This window comes from Heterodontus francisci, chromosome 1 (assembly GCF_036365525.1).
Source record: "Heterodontus francisci isolate sHetFra1 chromosome 1, sHetFra1.hap1, whole genome shotgun sequence".
NCBI classification, from domain to species: Eukaryota; Metazoa; Chordata; class Chondrichthyes; order Heterodontiformes; family Heterodontidae; genus Heterodontus; species Heterodontus francisci.
The window spans coordinates 113,477,336-113,497,059 of NC_090371.1; the positions used below are offsets into that span (position 1 = coordinate 113,477,336).

At 42.0% G+C, this 19,724-nt stretch overlaps 1 protein-coding gene across 6 annotated transcripts in view; it reads left to right on the plus strand.

The window, feature by feature from the left end:
* The window catches only part of mtus1b (microtubule associated tumor suppressor 1b), a 230,389-nt gene that overhangs the window by 184,142 nt on the left and 26,523 nt on the right, over positions 1-19,724 (plus strand). For all 6 annotated transcript variants that reach the window (XM_068034588.1, XM_068034613.1, XM_068034594.1 and 3 more), the window contains exons 8-9: positions 7,472-7,538; positions 17,917-18,131. In XM_068034588.1, coding sequence (XP_067890689.1) covers positions 7,472-7,538; positions 17,917-18,131 — 282 coding nt within the window. The remainder of the gene's footprint in view (positions 1-7,471; positions 7,539-17,916; positions 18,132-19,724) is intronic.

Below are 19,724 nucleotides of genomic sequence, written 5' to 3' on the forward strand. Positions count from 1 at the left end.
AGCTACATTTCTCTCAATTACCTGTACCAACAAAAGGAGCAGTTAATCTTTCGTTTTGTTACTGTTTGTAGGGAATCATGTGTAAAATGTCTGTTTGCCTATACAAGTTACCTGTACTTCAGATTTTGAGAAACATTTAAAAGTGCTATGTGATGGTTGCAATTTAAATAACTCTGTGGTGTTCTTAGTGCAAATTTAAATACAGATTTGCGCTGTTAAGGCTTGCCTTGTATTGTCTTCTCATTCCATACTCTTTGCGAGTATAATGAGCTGAGCAATCAATGGCATATTTTGTTTTTGGCCTGGCAAACTTGTTCCTTCTTGAAATCTGGGCATGCTGCATTTAACCTAAATGCACAAGTTGAACCTGGGAAAAATCTAAATGCAGTTGAGGCAAACATTGATCAGTCTTAAACGCACTTTAATTTCAACATTTTTAATTATAGTTGATTTCAGTTACTCGAATATTTTTTTTTTGTGTTTCCATAAATAGTCATTTCGAAGTCTTTAGCATGATGTGAGGCACTATAATTGTCAATAAAAAAATTTAACATACCTACATATCTAATGTGAAACACCTGTACTTTTAAACAGGCATAAAATGTCTAGTCTGCTGAGCTTGTTAACTGAATCAGCTCGCGAAAGTGTATAGAAAATCCATTTTAAGGAGTTATTTTATGAATTTTTGCTGTTGATATCTAAATTGAAATACAAATTACAGCATGCACCTCATTCCTAATGTTGATTCACAAGAAAATGAAAAACTCAACTCAAATAGAGTATAAAAATTGGCAAGTCATGTTGCAGCTGTACAGAACCTTAGTTAGGCCACACTTAGAATATTGTGTGCAATTCTGGTTGCCACACTACCAGAAGGATGTGCAGGCTTTGGAGAGGGTACAGAGGAGGTTTACCAGGATGTTGCCTGGTCTGGCGGGCATTAGCTATGAGGCGAGGTTGGATAAACTCGGATTGTTTTCACTGGAACGACGGAGGTGGAGGGGCAACATGATAGAGGTTTACAAAGTTATGAGCGGCATGGACAGAGTGGACAGTCAGAAGCTTTTTCCCAGGGTGGAAGAGTCAGTTACTAGGGGACATAGGTTTAAGGTGAGAGGGGCAAAGTTTAGAGAGGATGTGCAAGGCAAGTTTTTTACACAGAGGGTGGTGAGTGCCTGGAACTTGCTGCCTGGGGAGGTGGTGGAAGCAGATACGATAGCGACGTTTAAGAGACATCTTGACAAATACATGAATAGGAAGGGAATAGAGGGATATGGGCCCCGGAAGTGCAGAAGGTGTTAGTTTCGGCAGGCATCAAGATTGGTGCAGGCTTGGAGGGCCGAATGGCCTGTTCCTGTGCTGTGCTGTACTGTTCCTTGTTCTGGCTGTAGGGTTTTCAGACCATTTAAGAGGGGTGTTGCAATATTGACCATCAATTATAGCTGTGAGGAGGGATGATATGGTACAAGGATCATCCAATGAGGTCATAGGGGTTGAACTGAAGAACAAGAGGAGCAATTGCGCTACTCTGAGTGTAATATAGACCCCCAAACTGTTGGAGGTAGATGAAAGAGGAAACATGTGGGCAAATTGCTGAGAAGTGCAAAAACATTGGGCTGTACTAGTGGGGGATTTCAACTACCCTAATATTAACTGGGATGGAATTTGTGAGACAGGCACAGAGGGAATAAATGCATTCAGGAGAATGAGAAGGGGTGGTTCTGGACTGAGTTTTAGGGAATAGAGCTGGGCAGATGCAAGGGCTGTCAGTTTGGGAGCACTTTGGCATTGATCATAATTCAGTTCGCTTTAGGTTAGTTATGGAAGACAAAGACCAGGAATAAGTTTAGTTTAGAGATACAGCACTGAAACAGGCCCTTCGGCCCACTGAGTCTGTGCCGACCATCAACCACCCATTTGTACTAATCCTACACTAATTCCATATTCCTACCACATCCCCACCTGTTACTATATTTCCCTACCACCTACCTATACTAGGGGCAATTTATAATGGCCAATTTACCTATCAACCTGCAAGTCTTTGGCATGTGGGAGGAAACCGGAGCACCCGGAGGAAACCCACGCAAACACAGGGAGAACTTGCAAACTCCACACAGGCAGTACCCAGAATTGAACCTGGGTCGCTGGAGCTGTGAGGCTGTGGTGCTAACCACTGCACCACTGTCCCACCTTCCACTGTGCCGCCGAAGGAATGCTGGAACAGTATAAAACACTGTGCCACGGCTGGAGTACTGTGTGCAGTTCTGATCACCGCATTATAGGAAAGATGTAATTGCACTAGAGAAGGTCCGGGGAGGTTTACGAGGATGTTGCCTAGACTGGAGAACTTTAGTTATGAGGAAAGATTGGATAGGATAGGGTTGTTTCCTTTGGGACAGAGGAGGCTGAGGGGAGACCTAATTCAAGTGTATAAAATACTGAGGGGTCTAGGTAGAGTGGATAGGAAGGCCCTATTCCCCTTGTTTGAGGGACCCATAACCAAGGAGGTATAGATTAGCTAAGAGGCCAGAGGATTAGAGGGAAAATTATTTCACCCAGAGGATCATGAGGATTTGGAACTCTTGTCCTGAAATGCCTTTGGAGGCAAAAACCCTCGACAGTTAAAATACTTGGATATGCACTTCAAGTGTCGTAACTACAATGCTGCGGACCAAGAGCCAGAAGTGGGAGTAGGTTGGATGGCTGCTTGGTTGTTGCAGATCCATTGAGCCGAATCTCTGCCTTCTGTGCTGTAAATTTCTATGATTCTAATTTAGTGCCAAGTTAAAATTGCTGTGCAGAATGGGACAAAAGACTAGGTGGGCTTGGTGATTTTCAGTTTGAGCAACATTATGGTAAAACTGGCTTCTAGAAAGTTATTTTAAATAGCTTTTAGATTAAAATTATGAATATATATGTGGCTACCAAGCCCCATCTAGGCAAATTTGGGTTACTGCTATAAAAAGGTGGTAATCTATTGGCATGAATTGATCGGTACATAAAACTGCTTTAAGCTACCACTCAATAGTGCTGGTTTATATACTAGATAGCTGGTTAACTGGAGTTGAGATTTAATCATTGCACAATTTTTATTTGTCCGTGGGATATTGGTGTTGCAAGGCCAGCATTTATTGCCCATCCCTAATTGCCCTTGGTGGTGAGCTGCAGTTCATGTGGTATAGGTACACCCACAGTGCTGTCAGGAAGGGAGTTCCAGGAATTTAACCCAGTGACAGTGAAGGAATGGCGATATGCTTCCAAGTCAGGTTTGTGTGTGTGCATTGGAGGGGAACTTGCAGACGGTGTTCCCATGCGCTTACTGCCCTTGTCCTTCTCGTGGGCAGAGGTCTTAGGTTTAGAAGTTGCTGCAGTGCATCTTGTAGATGGTACACACTACTGCTACTGTGCGCCAATGGCAAAGGGAGTGACCATTTAAGGTGGTGGATGGGGTGCCAATCAAGCAGGCTGCTTTGTCCTGGATGGTGTCGAGCTTCTGGAGCTGTTGGAGCTGCACCCATCCAGGCAAATGGAGAGTATTCCATCATACTCCTGACATGTGTCTTGTCGATGGTGGACAGGTTTTGGGAAGTGAGTTACTGCAGAATTCCCAGCCTCTGACTTCTTGCAGCCACAGTATTTAAATGGCTGGTCCAGTTCAGTTTGTGGTCATTAGTAACATCCATAACGTCGATTGGGAAAATATGGCGATAGTAATGCCATTGAACAAAGGGAGATGGTTAGTTTCTCTTTTTGTTGGAAATAGTCATTGCTTGCCTGGCACTTGTGTGAACAAAGACAAAGGACGAAGAAAATTACAGCACAGGAACAGGCCCTTCGGCCCTCCAAGCCTGCGCCAATCCAGATCCTCTATCCAAACATGTCGCCTATTTTCTAAGGGTCTGTATCTCTTTTCTTCCTGCCCATTCGTGTATCTGTCTAGATACATCTTAAAAGACTCCATCGTGCCCGCATCTATCACCTCCGCTGGCAACGTGTTCCAGGCACCCACCACCCTCTGCGTAAAGAACTTTCCACGCATATCCCCCCTAAACTTTTCCCCTTTCACTTTGAACTTGTGTCCTCTAGTAATTGAATCCCCCACTCTGGGGGGAAAAAGCCTCTTGCTATCCACCCTGTCTATACCTCTCATGATTTTGTACACCTCAATCAGGTCCCCCCTCAACCTCCGTCTTTCTAATGAAAATAATCCTAATCTACTCAACCTCTCTTCATAGCTAGCGCCCTCCATACCAGGCAACATCCTGGTGAACCTCCTCTGCACCCTCTCCAAAGCATCCACATCCTTTTGGTAATGTGGCGACCAGAACTGCACGCAGTATTCCAAATGTGGCCGAACCAAAGTCCTATACAACTGTAACATGACCTGCCAACTCTTGTACTCAATACCCCGTCCGATGAAGGAAAGCATGCCGTGTGCCTTCTTGACCACTCTATTTACCTGCGTTGCCACCTTCAGGGAACCGTGGACCTGAACACCCAAATCTCTCTGGACATCAATTTTCCCCAGGACTTTTCCATTTACTGTATAGTTCACTCATTCGTGTGGCATGAATGAAACTGAATTATTGTTTGGAGTGCAAGATTTATAATTTTGACCATCTCCATAGTTAATCTCCCCGTGACTACAAATTAACTTCCATTGTCAAAAATTAGCCACGTAGCAAAGATGATCAGTGTTGTAAAGGCTTGGGAGTGTGTTGCTTATTTCATTGTTAGTGCATCTAGTTGAATTTGAAGATTCTATATCCTTTTAAACAGCACAAATATATTCAGTCTGTTGCATGTTTCATAGAAAATGTTGTAAATACTTTGGAGTGTAAGTTTATTTTCCAAGGAAAAGATTTATCTTTCATTGCTTTCTTGAGACCACACCCCTGCACTGGCATTTCTTTCAGTGGAAGCCGTTTTCATGAATTCACCTGTTGTGAAGAAACCAGCATTTTCCAACTACTAGTGTTGCATATCCAGTGAAGAGCTGGTTAACAGTAGAATCTGGAACGTCACTGCCAGTACTGCAATCTAAAATATAACCTTGTGCGGTGCTAATGATAAATGGTGAAAGATACTGTTGGCCTCTGATGACTTAACAGTGCTCAATATGCTTCAGGCATCAGATCAAATTGAACCAATTTGAATAACATTTTTGTATAGGCTGTTATAAATTTTGCAATCTATTGTTTAATTTTTGACTACATCTGGTTGATACTATGAATTTCGTTCACTATTAACGCATATGGTGTCCACTAAGGACTTGGCATGATGCATGATTCCAGAGGTTCATCCCTGAACAACACCTCTGTGCCAAAAGCAGACAATCCCATCTGTTACATGCCTCGCGTTCATGCATGTTCAGTATTTGCCAGAGCTTCTACTTTTTTTTTTAAGGTGGTTGTAAATAACTTTCTCTATTGGGCTGTCCATCCATCAAATTTGTAAGTAATATTTTTAAATATAGTGTTAAAAGTATGTTTTCTTAAACTAGCTAACTTAATAGATTCATCTACAAAACTTTGTGTTGAAAATGTAATTCTTCCAGTATTTGAAGTAATGGGTTTTACTTTTTAGTTGTTTGGCTGTCATGCTGCAATACTGTAACTTTTGTTATGACCCAATTTGCTTTTACATTGCGAACATAACACTTAAACTCATTGTAGTTAAAGTTTTTAAACTGAAGTTTTATGAAGGTGGGTATGTGTGAGCTTTTCACCACCTGTTGGCTGTCTGGGCAGTCTGTCTGACAATATCAGCACTGATAGCAATTACCTTATTATCCAGTGTACATGCTCACCTATATATGTCTAATCCCTTTTTGCTGTCCCTCATGAATTCTGTATTTTCTGAACTGGCATTTTCTCATGACTTTTAGCAAATACCTTTTGCAGTATATATTTTGGAAGTATTTCAGTGTAGTTGGGTTCTGAATTAGGATGAGGTTGAAGTGGAGGTATGAGCAGCTTGTGTTCGTAATACAAAAATGATTTGGGAGATTTGGGTTTTGTTTTTCAGCTGGCCTGACCTTGTTGAAGCTCCTTGATGGCATTACATATTAAGCGGAGATATAAAAATAGAGCTTTTCCATTACTGTATTAGTTGGAAGATCAATGAGTGTTCCAGTGCTCAGCTTTAGCTGCTGACATTTGAGTAAATTAACATTGATCAGTTCCCCTCCTCCCATCGCCAGCTTGCAGACGCATAGGGCTGTGTCTCCTGTAATGAGTGATTCCTACTTCGCCTATGAATGCAGCTGGGCTTTTTTTTTCAGGGCAGAGTACTGCAAGAAATATGGTACACATCCTGGACTGAAAGTTAGCGTGGAAGGCAAGGCCTAAAGGATCTTTTCCTACAAGTATTTTAAATGTAGAAAGACCAGTTTGGGTTGTGGTGTGGCCACCTGTGCTTCTGCACAATATACAAACAACCAGAAAGAGGGAAAATGGGTTGCAGCAGCAGCAAAATGTGCCTGTACGGTCCTTGTGCTGGAAAGAGGGTAACTGATGCATTCTTTTGTGATTTGCTGACTGCAAATGTAAGGGTTTGGTAACTGACGCAAGTAGTTTCAGCCAATTTTATTTCCAGCTATTCCTCACTGTAGATTGCTTCCCTTCTTAGCTGCTTAATAGCTGAATAATTGTGGTGCATTGAAGAGTCAGGGTATTAGCAGGGGAGCTCAGAACATCCTATAGCCACATCCTGACTCTGCTTTAGGGGTTAGAAAACTCAAGTTCAATTTCCTGAGAATTATTGATCGCTGGTGAATCAAATCACTTAATTTTATCTACCCAAGGTTTTGAAGCTGATGAAAGGTCTGTATGTTTCCTTATAGATTTAATTTATAATTGTGCAATTGATATTTATTTTTTATTTTCCAATATTTTGTAAATTAAACAGAAAAAATATATTTGTTTTAAACCTTGCTGAAGCCACTCTTGCGAGTTAATTAAGTTTAATTTTAAAATAATTCAGCGAGAACTGTGAACTAAGCACTAATTCAAGCCTTGTATTTGGTTAAAACCAAGTAATTTTTTTGAATTGGAGTGCTTCTAGTCTGGATATGCTGATCCTTAGGTATTCAAAGTTCTGCACTCATTAGAAAACATGAAGTAGATTAGAGCTGTAGTCACCTGTGTCTAGTCAGCTGTCTGTCTTGTAGCTGTTGAGGCTTTATGGAAATGCCAAGCAAGGAGTCTTGGACACTGGAGTTTTGTTTTTACTGAAGATAGTTTTCTTAGTTTGAGGCTTTGTTTAGCAAGTACATATGGCACATCGCATTCTTTTTAATGCAGTATAACTTGATGCATCTTCAAATTTTGCTATTATGGGTTTTCATACCAATTTCTGTGCACCAGTGATTCAAGCTATTTAAATTTCATAAATTTGGATAACCGCTTATTTACGAGTTGGTAGTTCAAAGTTTCGTCCTTCCATAGTAACAAAATATTTTTCTTCACAGAGGGAAGTAGTAGGCCAACGTCACAAGGAGTTGTCTCAGGAGCTGCTTACTCTGCGTAGTGAATTAGGTAAGAATTACATCAATTGAACTGTGCCAAGTTTTGTTCACAGCTGTCTAAAATGAATTTGCATGATGTGATCTGGTGCACTCTGAACTTTTCAGTAATATTTCTGTTGCTGACTGTTCCACAATATTTCTAAAAACACTTCTACTTTTATACCCTTGGAGACTGGCTGGCTATTTGATCCAAGTTCGTGGAATTCTTAGCTTTGCTGTACCAGGAACCGCCTTAGGCAGATATGTTGTTCCCTCCCCCCCCACCCCTGGCAGTCCACAAAACACAAGTTCAAATGAAAAAAGTTCCTTCATGGTTATTCATTTGCTGAGCACTTTTTAAAATAATCCCTCCATGTTTAATATACTTTTTGCTTAAAATTATTTAAATATTGAAACAGTTGTGGACTGGATGATGCAATGGTTTAGAACATCATTTTTATATTTGGTAGAATAACTTTTCCCTTGGTTAGTTGCAAGGTATTGGAATGAAATGTTTACTCCATTTCAGTGAAGTTCATAGTCGGCATAAATCTGAAGCAGAAATGCACCTGCAGTTGAGGTGCCCGGATTGTGTGGCAAATACAAAAATGTAATTGAAGTTGAGAATGCAATTGAGTTTGATTTTTAAGGCTATACAAAGGGAATATTTTTGTTGCACTTATTTTATAAATGACTTGGCATGCTTGATACTGACCTGGGTTCAAAAATGGTTGAGTCTTTGGAACACTGCCTCAAAAGGCGGTGGAAGCAGAGTCTTTATCTGCCTCTGCCTTAAATATTTAGATTCTTGATAAGGGGGTGAAAGGTTATTGGGGGTAGGCGGGAATGTGGAGTCATGGTTACAGTCCAATCAGCCATAATCTTCTTGAATGGCGGAGCAGGCTCGAAGGAAGGAGTGGCCCACCCCTGCTGCTAATTCGTATGTTCGTATGTTCATATGGAATGGCATTCTAGCTCCAAAAGTGATATTTTATTCACTGATTAAAAATGACTGCTCCAAAACAACAACTCCTGGTGTACTCGTGTTTTAATATTTATGAATTGAACAGGATTCTTCTGTGGACACTAGTTATGGCTAGTTCCAAGCCAGCTTGTTCACTTGGGCTGTGAAACAATGAAGGGGCATCTAGTAACAGAATTTTCCTAGCCCCGTGAAGGCGGCTTTGGAGGCACTTGCAGCGTAATGGCAGCATACCTAGCGGTGGCGGGAAGCCACTAAGATATTTAAAGGGACAGTTAGTGCCTATTTTATCACCACTTTGCAATCTGCCCAATGTTGCATGGGCCCCACATGTCGGCACCTCGGCAACTCTGCTGAGGTGACTGCACAGCAGGAATCCATTGAGTAATGAATCTGACTTAGTCATTAAAAAGTGGGGAAAGCAGCAAGGATGAGCTCATGCATTGCTATTAATTTAGCATTGGGGAAGTGTGACTGGTGATCATAAATATTGGGGGATCTGGTGGTGGGATTGCTTTGCGTGTCATTGTGACAGCACAAAATGCCAGGGCAACTGGGCTGCACAAGCCAGTGGTTTTAGAGAGCACACCTGGACATGGGACCCAAGTATTAGGTTGCATAGATCATGGAGGAGAAGGATCAAGGTCAGCATCATGCAGCAGAGGGCCAAGAGATAAAAGGCAGCACTACCCTCACCAGATGGTCTGCTGACAAAGGGTCAGCTTTCTTGACCTGTTGGAGCAACAGTGCCCTTGAAGGCGTGGTCGCTTTTGGAGGAGGGCCTCATGGAGCAGGTGGCCATCCATTGCCTGTTGCGGTGAAGTCAACAGTGGCATTGGATTTTTATGCATTGAGTTCCTTCCAGGCCTCGGTTGTGGACAGATGCAGCATATCCCAATTGGCTGCCTCTAATTGCATCATGCAGGTGACTGATGCCCAGTATGCATAGGCATCTGATTAAATCATCTTTGCCATGGCTGAGGCCAGTCAGGCCTAGAGGGCTATAGGCTCTGCCTCCATGGCAGGGTTCCCTCAGCTGCTTGGGTGATTGAATGTTCCTGTGTGGCAATGAAGGCTCCATCTCGGCAGCCAGGAGCTTTTGTCAATCAGAAGGGCTACCACTTCCTCAAAGTTCAACTCCTGTGACCACTGCAAAAGGATGATGCAAGTATGTGCAAGGTTTCCTGGCAGTTGCCATGATGCATTAATCCAGAGGCAGTCTTGGGTGCCTCAACCATTCAGGCCAGCAGATAGCCCTAATCGCTCAAGAGCCACCCACAGTGGCTATCTGCTGAAGATGTGGCTGTTGACGCCAGTGGGAAACCCTGTAAGGGAGCCCCCCCCCCCCCCCCCCCCACCTTGCTCCAAACGCGGCCATGCGTCCATGAGGGCAACCATTGAGCATACCTTTAGCCTTCTAAAAATGCTGTTTTGGTGTCTTGATCGGTCTGGGAGAGCCCTCCAATACAAGCATTCAAGGGTCTCGCACTTTGTGATGGTGCTGTGCTTTGGACAACATGATGAGTGGAATTGAAGCCAGATGATCGGCTGAGTGCACAGCATCCTCTGGGAAGCAGCATACCCATGCAGAGGTGTTGCCAAGTGTTGGTCTCCTCATCTAAGGAAGGATATACTTGCCATAGAGGGAGTGCAAAGGAGATTCACCAGACTAATCCCTGGGATGGCAGGATTGTCATGAGAGATTGAGGAAACTGGGCTTGTATTCTCTTGAGTTTCGAAGAATGAGAGGGGATCTCATTGAAACTTAGAAAAATTTTTACAAGGTGGATGTAGATGGGATGTTTGCTGTGACTGGTGAGTCTAGAGCCAGGGGACATAATCTCAGAATAAGGGGCAGGCCATTTAGTACTGAGATGCAAAGGAATTTCTTCACTCAGAGATGATAGATCTTTGGAATTCTCTACTCCAGAGGGCTGTGGAAGCTCAATCATTAAGCATGTTCAAGACAGAAATCGATAGATATCTTGGTACTAATTATATCAAGGGATATGGGGATAGCACGGGAAAGTGGCATTGAGGTAGATGATCAGCCATGACCTAATTGAATGGTAGAGCAGCCTTGACTGGCTGAATGGCCAACTCCTGCTACTATGTTCCAATAACAGTACATTGACCTGCATGCCAGGGACACTCTCATCCAGGCAAGATTCACCCGAGTATGGGCCATCCTGTATTGCAGTGGTGCTGTCGGGACCTTGAGACCAGGTTTGTGTGTGATGACAGCTTGATGAATGCATAATCTACTCCATCACATGTTTTCCATAACCCCTCCTATGCCAAGACTGTGTCCCATGAAATTGTTGTCAATCCCATCTAGGCTGCTACGAGCAATACTTCAGCAATGGATTAGAATGAACCACATCACACTTGGCAGGTTGCCAATATAAGCATCTTCATGCAAAAAAAATTATCTTTTTAGTTAACATAGCCATAAAGAAATTCACCCAAGTGCATACCACTGTGATAACACTATTTTGTGTTCTCTTCCACAAGCTTCAATGTTGTGCTCCCCCTGTCACTGCAGCAGAAATGGAGGCTGCCTGCTCATTTGTTTCCTCTGGCAAAGGAGATGCCAGTGGTTGACATCTGGCTAGTAGTGCCTATGAGGGCCCTGCCACGACCTGCCTCACTTGCATCTGTGCAGGAGCAGCGTCCTTCATGGCATCAGGCAGCATGGGGGTCTCTGTCAGAGGGGGCGGGAGGGGGGGTACCTTGAGGAGAGCCCCAATTGCAATTAGCAACACCAGCCTCTGCCCTTTCATGGCACATCTGTATGTGCCTGCTCACCAAGAGCAGTAAGGCACCTGGCTGTGCCTCCATGCATCTTTCCCATTGCTGCAACAAATAGTCAGTGCTGCTGAGCAGTGTAGCTTGCATAATATATCTACAGTGCTGCTCCTGTATCTGTTGGTTGCGCATATGAGTCTGTAAGGCTGGCCGCTCTTTCAATGGAGGCACTTGTGCTCATGTGACTGAGACGTAGGGGCACTCGTGATGTGAGTGGACTCCATCTTCTGTCCATGGATGCACGCGGCCTCAGGGAACTCTGGACGTGCCCACACTTCTCCATTTGCTACTCCACAAGCATCCACTTTGTGATCAACTCCAAAGGCTTAGCATCTCCAGTGGATTGAGCAAGGCTGATGCTGTCCTCCACCAACCTTTGGGGACTACACACAGCTTTTGCTGCCTGCTCCTGCTCACTTGCAATGTGTTCCTCACCTTGTGCCACTCAGTTTAATCACAACTCAGGTCCCACAGATGTGCATGCATCTATGCTGTTAGAGGTTGCGCTTGACTTCTGTGCTGGTGGTCCTCCATGTCACTGTTCATCTGAGGTCTGTGCTGCCTTGTCTGCTGCCTGTTGCTATTTCCCTGGCATTGGCCTAAAATAAAAACCTATTGGGAACTGCAAAATGAAAGTTTGGCATTTCTAAAGCAATTGCTTGGCTAATTGCCAAGTGTCTGTGGATCAAATGCGTAATTTGCATATATTGAAAATACATGCATTGAATTTGTCTATCAATAGAAAAACTCATTTGAGTTAGGCCTGTTATAACTCATCACGCTTTTGGCCTTTTTAACTATAATTTTGTCAGTAAGTCTTTAAAACAGATGCCTAGAATTAAGGCAGTTTTTTTGGTTAGTTTTTCTCGTGATAGAAAAATAGCTTCTAACAGCATATTTAGAATAACTTATCATTTCAGCAAATTAGAAACCATAATGGTCACAACCATAAAACCTGTTAATGCATTACTTATGACCATGTAGCTATACCACTCAAATAGGCTAATTTAGAGCATGATGATTTTTGGTAATATTTAAAACTGTAACGTGCGGTATAGTGATTAGCCTGTTATCCCCACAATAAAAACATGGTTGTTACTTTTCTTGACTTTTTTTTTACACTTTTTTTTTTCCATGTTAATGCGACCCAATTGGAAATGGTTGGGAGCCGCAAATCAGATGTTAGTCATATGTCACCGGAGCTGCAGTTAGCTGACCCCTGCTCTAGATGGACATTACCTCTACAAACTTTTCCATACAGCGATTTTCGTCAGCAGGCCTGCCAACAAATCTGCATTTTTTTTTTCAAACACGAGGCTTAAACTCCACTATCAACCAAATAATTTCCGTTAATGAAAAATGATCAAAAATCCTCGTGACTGGTGTAAACTTGCATTATTATATATGCTGCAATATCCTTGATGTATGATAACATCCTCCCCTCTCTTTTTGGTTGTTCTGCTCCCTGTGGTTCATTGTGGATGCCTATGGTTGCTGCAAAGTTTGTGTACTATGTGGTAAGCTTTTATAAGAATCAAAAGATTTTAATTGCTGTGCAGATGTAGTACAGGAAATTATTCATAAAATGCAGGAAATATACTGAGATGTTCAGAAGGTTTTTGCTATCATTATTGAGAGAGCATTTTATTTTACCTGGTCCTGTCTGCCCATTTCAGTGATGGTCAGGTGGATGTTTGATTCTTTAACAGTATTTTAAGATGCATCCAAATGATCTAGGTGTCCTGACGTCCCTCAACCAGAACTCAAAATTAATTTAAAAGTCTTTCACTTTCTTCTATTTTTGGCATCTTGCTCTTTGCAAACAGCTTCTCAAGTAACTTGTTTACAAGGCACTAAGGTGTGGTAAAGTTTATATAAATGCATTTTCAACTGTCAGCCCACTGCTTGGATGAACTTTCTTATTTCTTATGCACCCTGCCATAGTAAAGATCAAAATTCAAAGGAAAGCTAAACTTGCACTCTTCAAAACCAAGGTGCAAATAATTTATATACCAAGTCATACGTTTTCATATATTTTCAGAAACATATATTGAGTCCATTTTAAATGTATACCAGGGTAGTGTTGCAAACTTTATGACTAGGGTGCAGCAGTAGATGGTCATGGGATGTTTGAGACCATTGACCTCTAAGAAATTCTGTTGGATTGGATGGGGGGTTTCTGTGTTAACTGGTGCAGAGTTTGTCTGCAAAAATGCCCAACAGGGAATACCAAAATCTTATGTCGGGCTTCAGAAGATTCCCAAAGTGTTTGATACCGTTACGGGCTCAGTTTGGCAAATGTGCTGCAGCTGTCTCACTTTAAACCATAGTGTGACACGAGAAGATAGATGTGATTGCTTGTAGCTCAAAGGAATTTTGTTTCCTATTGAGGCAGATAGTGGGTTGGATGGATTTGCAAAGACAGTTGTCACCTTTGTGTTAGCTGCTGTCCTTTTAATATGTCGATTAGTAAAAGTGTCTTGTTACAATCTCTAATCTGGGAGGGTTGGAATTCATAAAGTTTGTGTTGAGTGCCTAAGTGGTCACTTGTGCAGTCTGTTCTCCCCTGAATAAATTATCACCATCTATAATCTTTTTCTGCTATCAAACTTCTATCCGATGCTTTATTATAAATTCCTATGCCCATATTTTAATGGAAATTGGGAACTATCTTTGGCTCTAGTGAGTTGTTGAAGATGCAGGTAAGTTGCTCACAGAGCATCTGCTTTTTTATTATTCTTGGGTGGATGTTATCTGGAGGCTGATCCATTTTGAGATTTTCTATTCTACCCAAGATGACATCCATGTCAGTAGTTATGAATGTAGCCAAACGCTGGAAAAATTAGTAAACAGCCCCACTCCAATAGAGGGCAGGTTATTGATGAAGTAACTGAAGATGGGTTGAGTGCATTGTCTTAAACTCCAGCCACTTTATGGGGCTGCAATGAATGGTTTCATACAACCTGAACTTCCATCTTGCATTCAGTGAAACTCCAGTGATGGGTTTTCCCATGATCTGTTTTGCCAAGACTCATTGGTGCCATTCTTGGGCAAAAGTGGCATTGACATTGTTAGCTATGTCTCTCCATTGGCATTCACTATATCAAGGTTGTGATGAGGCCTAAGTGAAGTGGTTCTGAGCATGGTGACTTGATGTGTTCACTTTGGCCGGAAGAATAAAAAAAACGAAGTATTAGTTAAACAGAACGACTGCAGAATTTCGAGGTGCAGAGCGAGCTAGGTGTTATGCACGAGTTACAAAATGTTAGCATGCAGGTACAGCAAGTCATAAAGAAGGCTAATGGAATGCTATCCTTTATTCTGAAAGGAATTGAAAATAAAAGTAAGGATGTTATGGTTCAGTTGTACAGGGCATTAATGAGACCATGTCTCGAATACTATGTGCAGTTGTGGTCTCCTTATTTAAGGAAGGATGTGAATGTATTGGAGGCATTTCAGAGGTGGTTTACTAGAATGATACCTGGAATGAATGGGTTGTCTTGAGGAAAGGTTGGACAGAGTGGGCTTGTTTTCATTGGTGTTTAGAAGAGTGAGGGGAGACTTGATTGAAATTTATAAGATGCTGAATGGTCTTGACAAGGTGGATGTGGAAAGGATGTTTCCTCTTGTGGGTGAGTCCAGAACTAGGGGGCACTGTTTTAAAATTAGGGGTCGCCCTTCTTATGACCGATCAGGAGAAATTTTTTCTGAGGGTTGTGCGACTTTGGAACTCTCTGCCTCAGAAGGTGGGGTAATGGAATATTTTTAAGGCTGTGGTAGATTCTTGTTAGGCAAGGGAATCAAAGGTTATCGGGTAATTGGGAGTGCAGAATTTGAGACAAACAGATTAGCCATGGTCATTGAATGGCGGAGCAGGCTAGAGGGGCTGAATGGCCTACTTCTCAATTCGCATGTGCGTATGTCACTTAACAACATTGATCACTTGGGAGGAAGCTGTTGGGAGATAATTCATTATTGATTTTGCGTATGAAAATGACCCACAGGCAGCTATTAAGTCATAAGCATTTAAGAGCAGGAGTAGGCCATTTGGCCCTTCAAGCCTGCTCAGCCATGCCACAAAATCATGGCTGATCTTCCACCTGAACTCCAACTTCCTGTGCTACCCCCATATCCTCCAGTTCCTTATCCCTTAGTACCGAAAAATCTATCTACTTCTGACTTGAATATAATTGTGCATGTACAAGTTTCTTGTATTTGTAATCATTACATTCCAGTTTCTGCCTTGAGGCTGTGGGGGTGGCAGAGGAGGGGAGATGGAGGGTAACGAACAGGAGTGGTCCAAGTAGACTAGCAATGTTGGGATTGCATTTTGGTAGACTGAAATCAATTTGCTTCTGTCCAGGCTCAAAATTTTGAATCCTAAAGCACCATTTTGGGTTTCCTTAGTTGTACTTTTGTTTTGAATTATTGCTCTATTTAACTATTGTGTGTTCTGGAAATAATTTAATACTGGCTGTTGTAATTATTTCATTTACCAGTGCAGAGATCCTTCAGCTTTCAGCTATTCTATTTCAGTGAATTTATCATTCTTTCCATTGAGCAAAATGCATCTGGCTCAGTAATACTGAAACACTTGTACTCTGGCCATAAGTTTATGTACTGTGTAAGTTTATGTTCAGTGGGTGTATCTTTCTTTAGTTGCTGAAAAAGGCTGTGTTTTCACCTGTCAAGCCAAAATATTTGTAAGACTTTGAATCAGATGTATTCTTGATTGTGAAGTTTGTGTAGTCGGGCCACATCCTGCCAATTAACCTGCTTGAATGGAAGGGTATTGCATAGCCTTTGGAGCTGTTGTGGACATCTTTCAGAGCAGTGAACTTGGTTTTTTTGAACTGGAAATACATAGCTAGTTAGTGTGTTGGATGATTGCTCTGTATAATGTAAACAGCTGTGATGAAGTCACTTGGATTCATGCCAGCTGTGCTCAATGGAGCCAAGCATTGCATTGAGACTGATGGCTTTTCACACTGCAGTCTGCTGCATTAATGGTTATAACTTTAGACCTCTGATATTGTAACCTAATTTGTAAATTGATGCAGCTTCTAGCAAGCTTTTTGATTCTAAATGAAGTCCAATTCTGAAGTTGCTACTGTGGCAAATGTTTTTGCTCACTTAGACATGTTTCAAATATTCACAAGGTCAACTGAAAGCATGAGCAAGATTTTTTTTGTAAGAAATTCAGATTGTGAAAATATCAGGGTAGCTGATTTATATACACTCCCTCTCCAAATTAATTCACAAGTATGACTTTGCATCTGTGGCAGAGGCAAAAGTTACATTGAAGTTTCTACTACCATTTCAATACAGATCAAGATAAATGTTTTTGATGGTCTTGAGTTCCTTTGAGATATAGGAGAGCTACTGTGTCAGATAGTTCCAATCTATTACCACCTTTGCAAAAAGAATCCCAGCTGTGTTTATTGACACGTGTTTAGATTTCTAGATTGCAGTCCCCACTGCTGTGAAATGTGCTATGCTTTTCCCAATGTCCATTATATAACTCAGTGATGCTGTAATGAGGAATATGGAATGGAAGTCATGTTGCCATGTAGGAAGAGAAAGCAGAATAGCCCAGGGCATGTTTGTTCTAATAGTAAACCCATCAGTGGCAGCGGTGGAGAACCAGAAACTGATTGCCCACCTCCTTTCAGTAAGGATGCTGCACGGATACAGATTTTATTTTTGCTTCGTTTTTAATACTTGCCTCCAAGGGCCACAATCTGCTTGATGATTCCCCTCAAGGTGCAGCATGCCTAATTTGCTTTCTGCAGAATTTATTTTGAAGACGCTTGAATGTGTTGTCAGTCAGATTTTAATGGAGGCAATAATATATTGGATTTTCACAGTACAGCTAACTGCTCCATAACAGTGCACAAGAGAGTGGCAAGGCATGGGTTTATGATCCTTCATTTTCTGACTGAAGTTATCAATGTTCCACATTGTCTTAAAGGATGTGCAGAAGTATAGATACTCCCCACACAGGCAGTCCTCAGTATGTGTGGGCTACTTTCTCCCAGCTCTTGATTTACCAGAAAACTTCCGGCAGGGTTGAGACCAAATCTGCAATCAACTCTTGTGGTTCTGCAGTTGAAGGAGAAATTAACAATTCGTTTTATAACCTGTCAAACGCAGCAAATCTTTTCTGAATAAATACTATTGCTCAAACAATGCAAAAAGAACAATCATTGAGGTAATCTACAACTCTGAGCAGATTTTTGAAGTTTCCAAAATGTTCTTAATTGATCAGCTTCTTTTATTTAAAAGGGGCATCCTTTTATATTTTATGGAGCTGTGAATTAAACTTGTAAAATTGTCGAGTTAGTCCACCACATGGCCAGAATTTAGCTTTTTACAAAACTAACAATCACAAGTTAGTCACCTTTTGTAAAAAAAAATATTTGGACTCTGTTATATTACACTGATAGCCTGCTATTGAGTTGCGTCTTTAGAAGTTTTGCTCAAGGCACTGAAGAAAAACTCTTTGATTCATGTTAATGTTTTTAAGCTGGAATATGTTAATACTACATCCATAGTAGAAATGAGAACTTTTAAATCTGCCAATTTAACTCCCCATTTTAACACTTCTCTTTTTTATCAGAGACGCGGAGCGTTACTTGTGTTCAGTTAGAGAAGGATCGAGAGGAACTACAAAACAAATATGAAGGAGTAATTGAAAAGCTATCTGAAGAACACCAGACTGAACTTAAAGGGTTGGAAGAAAGACTTGAGGAGCTCTTCATTGCAGAGAAAGAGCATCTACGGCAAAGCTTTAAAAATGATGTCGAAAAATTGCAAGCACAGCTGAAAAATGAGGTCACTTTCTTTCAATAAACTTTATTTTTTTTTTTCTTTCCTCCCCACCCCTCCTTTCTTTCCTTTTGAGAAGATAAAACAAATGGCTGGGCTTTGGAATTGTAATGCTGGGGAAATGGTAGGGGTTTGCTGTAAAAACGATAAAACTGACAGCCACTTGTGTCCGTACATGCAAATTTAAATGTAGAGATCTAGAAGTTGCTGTCATTGATTTTCTGTTTCTCCAAGTTGTGCTGTTGAAGTCCCCACAGATGGAAGTCTTAAATCACTTGGTTTAATGTGAACTTCCACTTTCTGCACTTAGTCTCTCTGTAAAAGCCCTTCAAAAGTTACACCTCATTGAATGCAATATAACTCTTTATTTTAATGGTGCACTGAGTCATAATGCTGAGCAGCCTCTGGCCCTCAAAAACTAATGAAAATCATTCTGGCAATAGTACTGAAGACCTGTGCTGCAGAACTAGCCACACCCCTAGCCAAGCTGTTCCTGTACAGCTACAACACTGGCATCTACCTGGCAATGTAGAAAATTGCCCAAGTATGTCCTGTACACAAAAAGCAAGACACATCCAGTCCAGCCAATTTCTGCCCTATCAGTCTACTCCCAAACATCAGTAAAGTGAGGGAAGGGGTCATCGACAGTGCTATCAAGCAGCACTTGCTCAGCAATAACCTGCTCAGTTTGGGTTCTGCCAGGGCCACTCAGTTCCTGACCTCATTACAGCCTTGGTCCAAATGTGGACAAAAGAGTTGAACTCCAGAGGTGAGGTGAGAGTGAATGCCTTTTGACATCGAGGCAGCATTTGACTGAGGATGGCATCTAGGAGTCCTAGAAAAATTGGAGTCGATGGGAATTGGGGAAAATTTTCTGCTGGTTGGAGTCGTACCTAGCACAAAGGAAGATGGTTGTGGTTGTTGGAGGGCAATCATTTCAATCCCAGGACATGACTGCAGGAGTTCCTCAGGGTAGTGTCCTAGGCCCAACCATCTTCAGCTGCTTCATCAATGACTTTCCCTCCATCATAAGGTCAGAAATGGGGATGTTTGCTGCTGATTGCACAATTTTCAGCAGCCCATGTCCCTGTGCAGCAAGACCTGTATAACATCCAGGCTTGGGCTGATAAGTAACATTCACACTGCACAAGTGCCAGGCAATGATCATCTCAAGCAAGAGAGAATCTAACTGTCTCCCCTTGATGTTCAATGGCATTACCATTGCTGAATCCCCCACTAGCAGCATCCTGGGGGTCACCATTGACCAGAACTGAGCTGCATCAGCCACATAAATGCTGGGGCGACAAGAGCAGGTCAGAGGCTAGGAATTCTGTAGTGAGTAACTCACCACCTGACACCCAATGCCTGTCCACCATCTACAAGGCACAAGTCTGGAGTGGGATGTAATACAGTCCATTTGCCTGGTTGGGTGCAGCTGCAACATCACTCAAGAAGCTCGACACCACCCAGGACAAAGCAACCCACTTGATTGACACCCCATCCACCACATTCAACATTTTCTCCCTCCACCACAGATGCACAGTGGCAACAGTGTGTACCATTTACAAGATGCACTGCAGCAACTCACCAAGGCTCTTT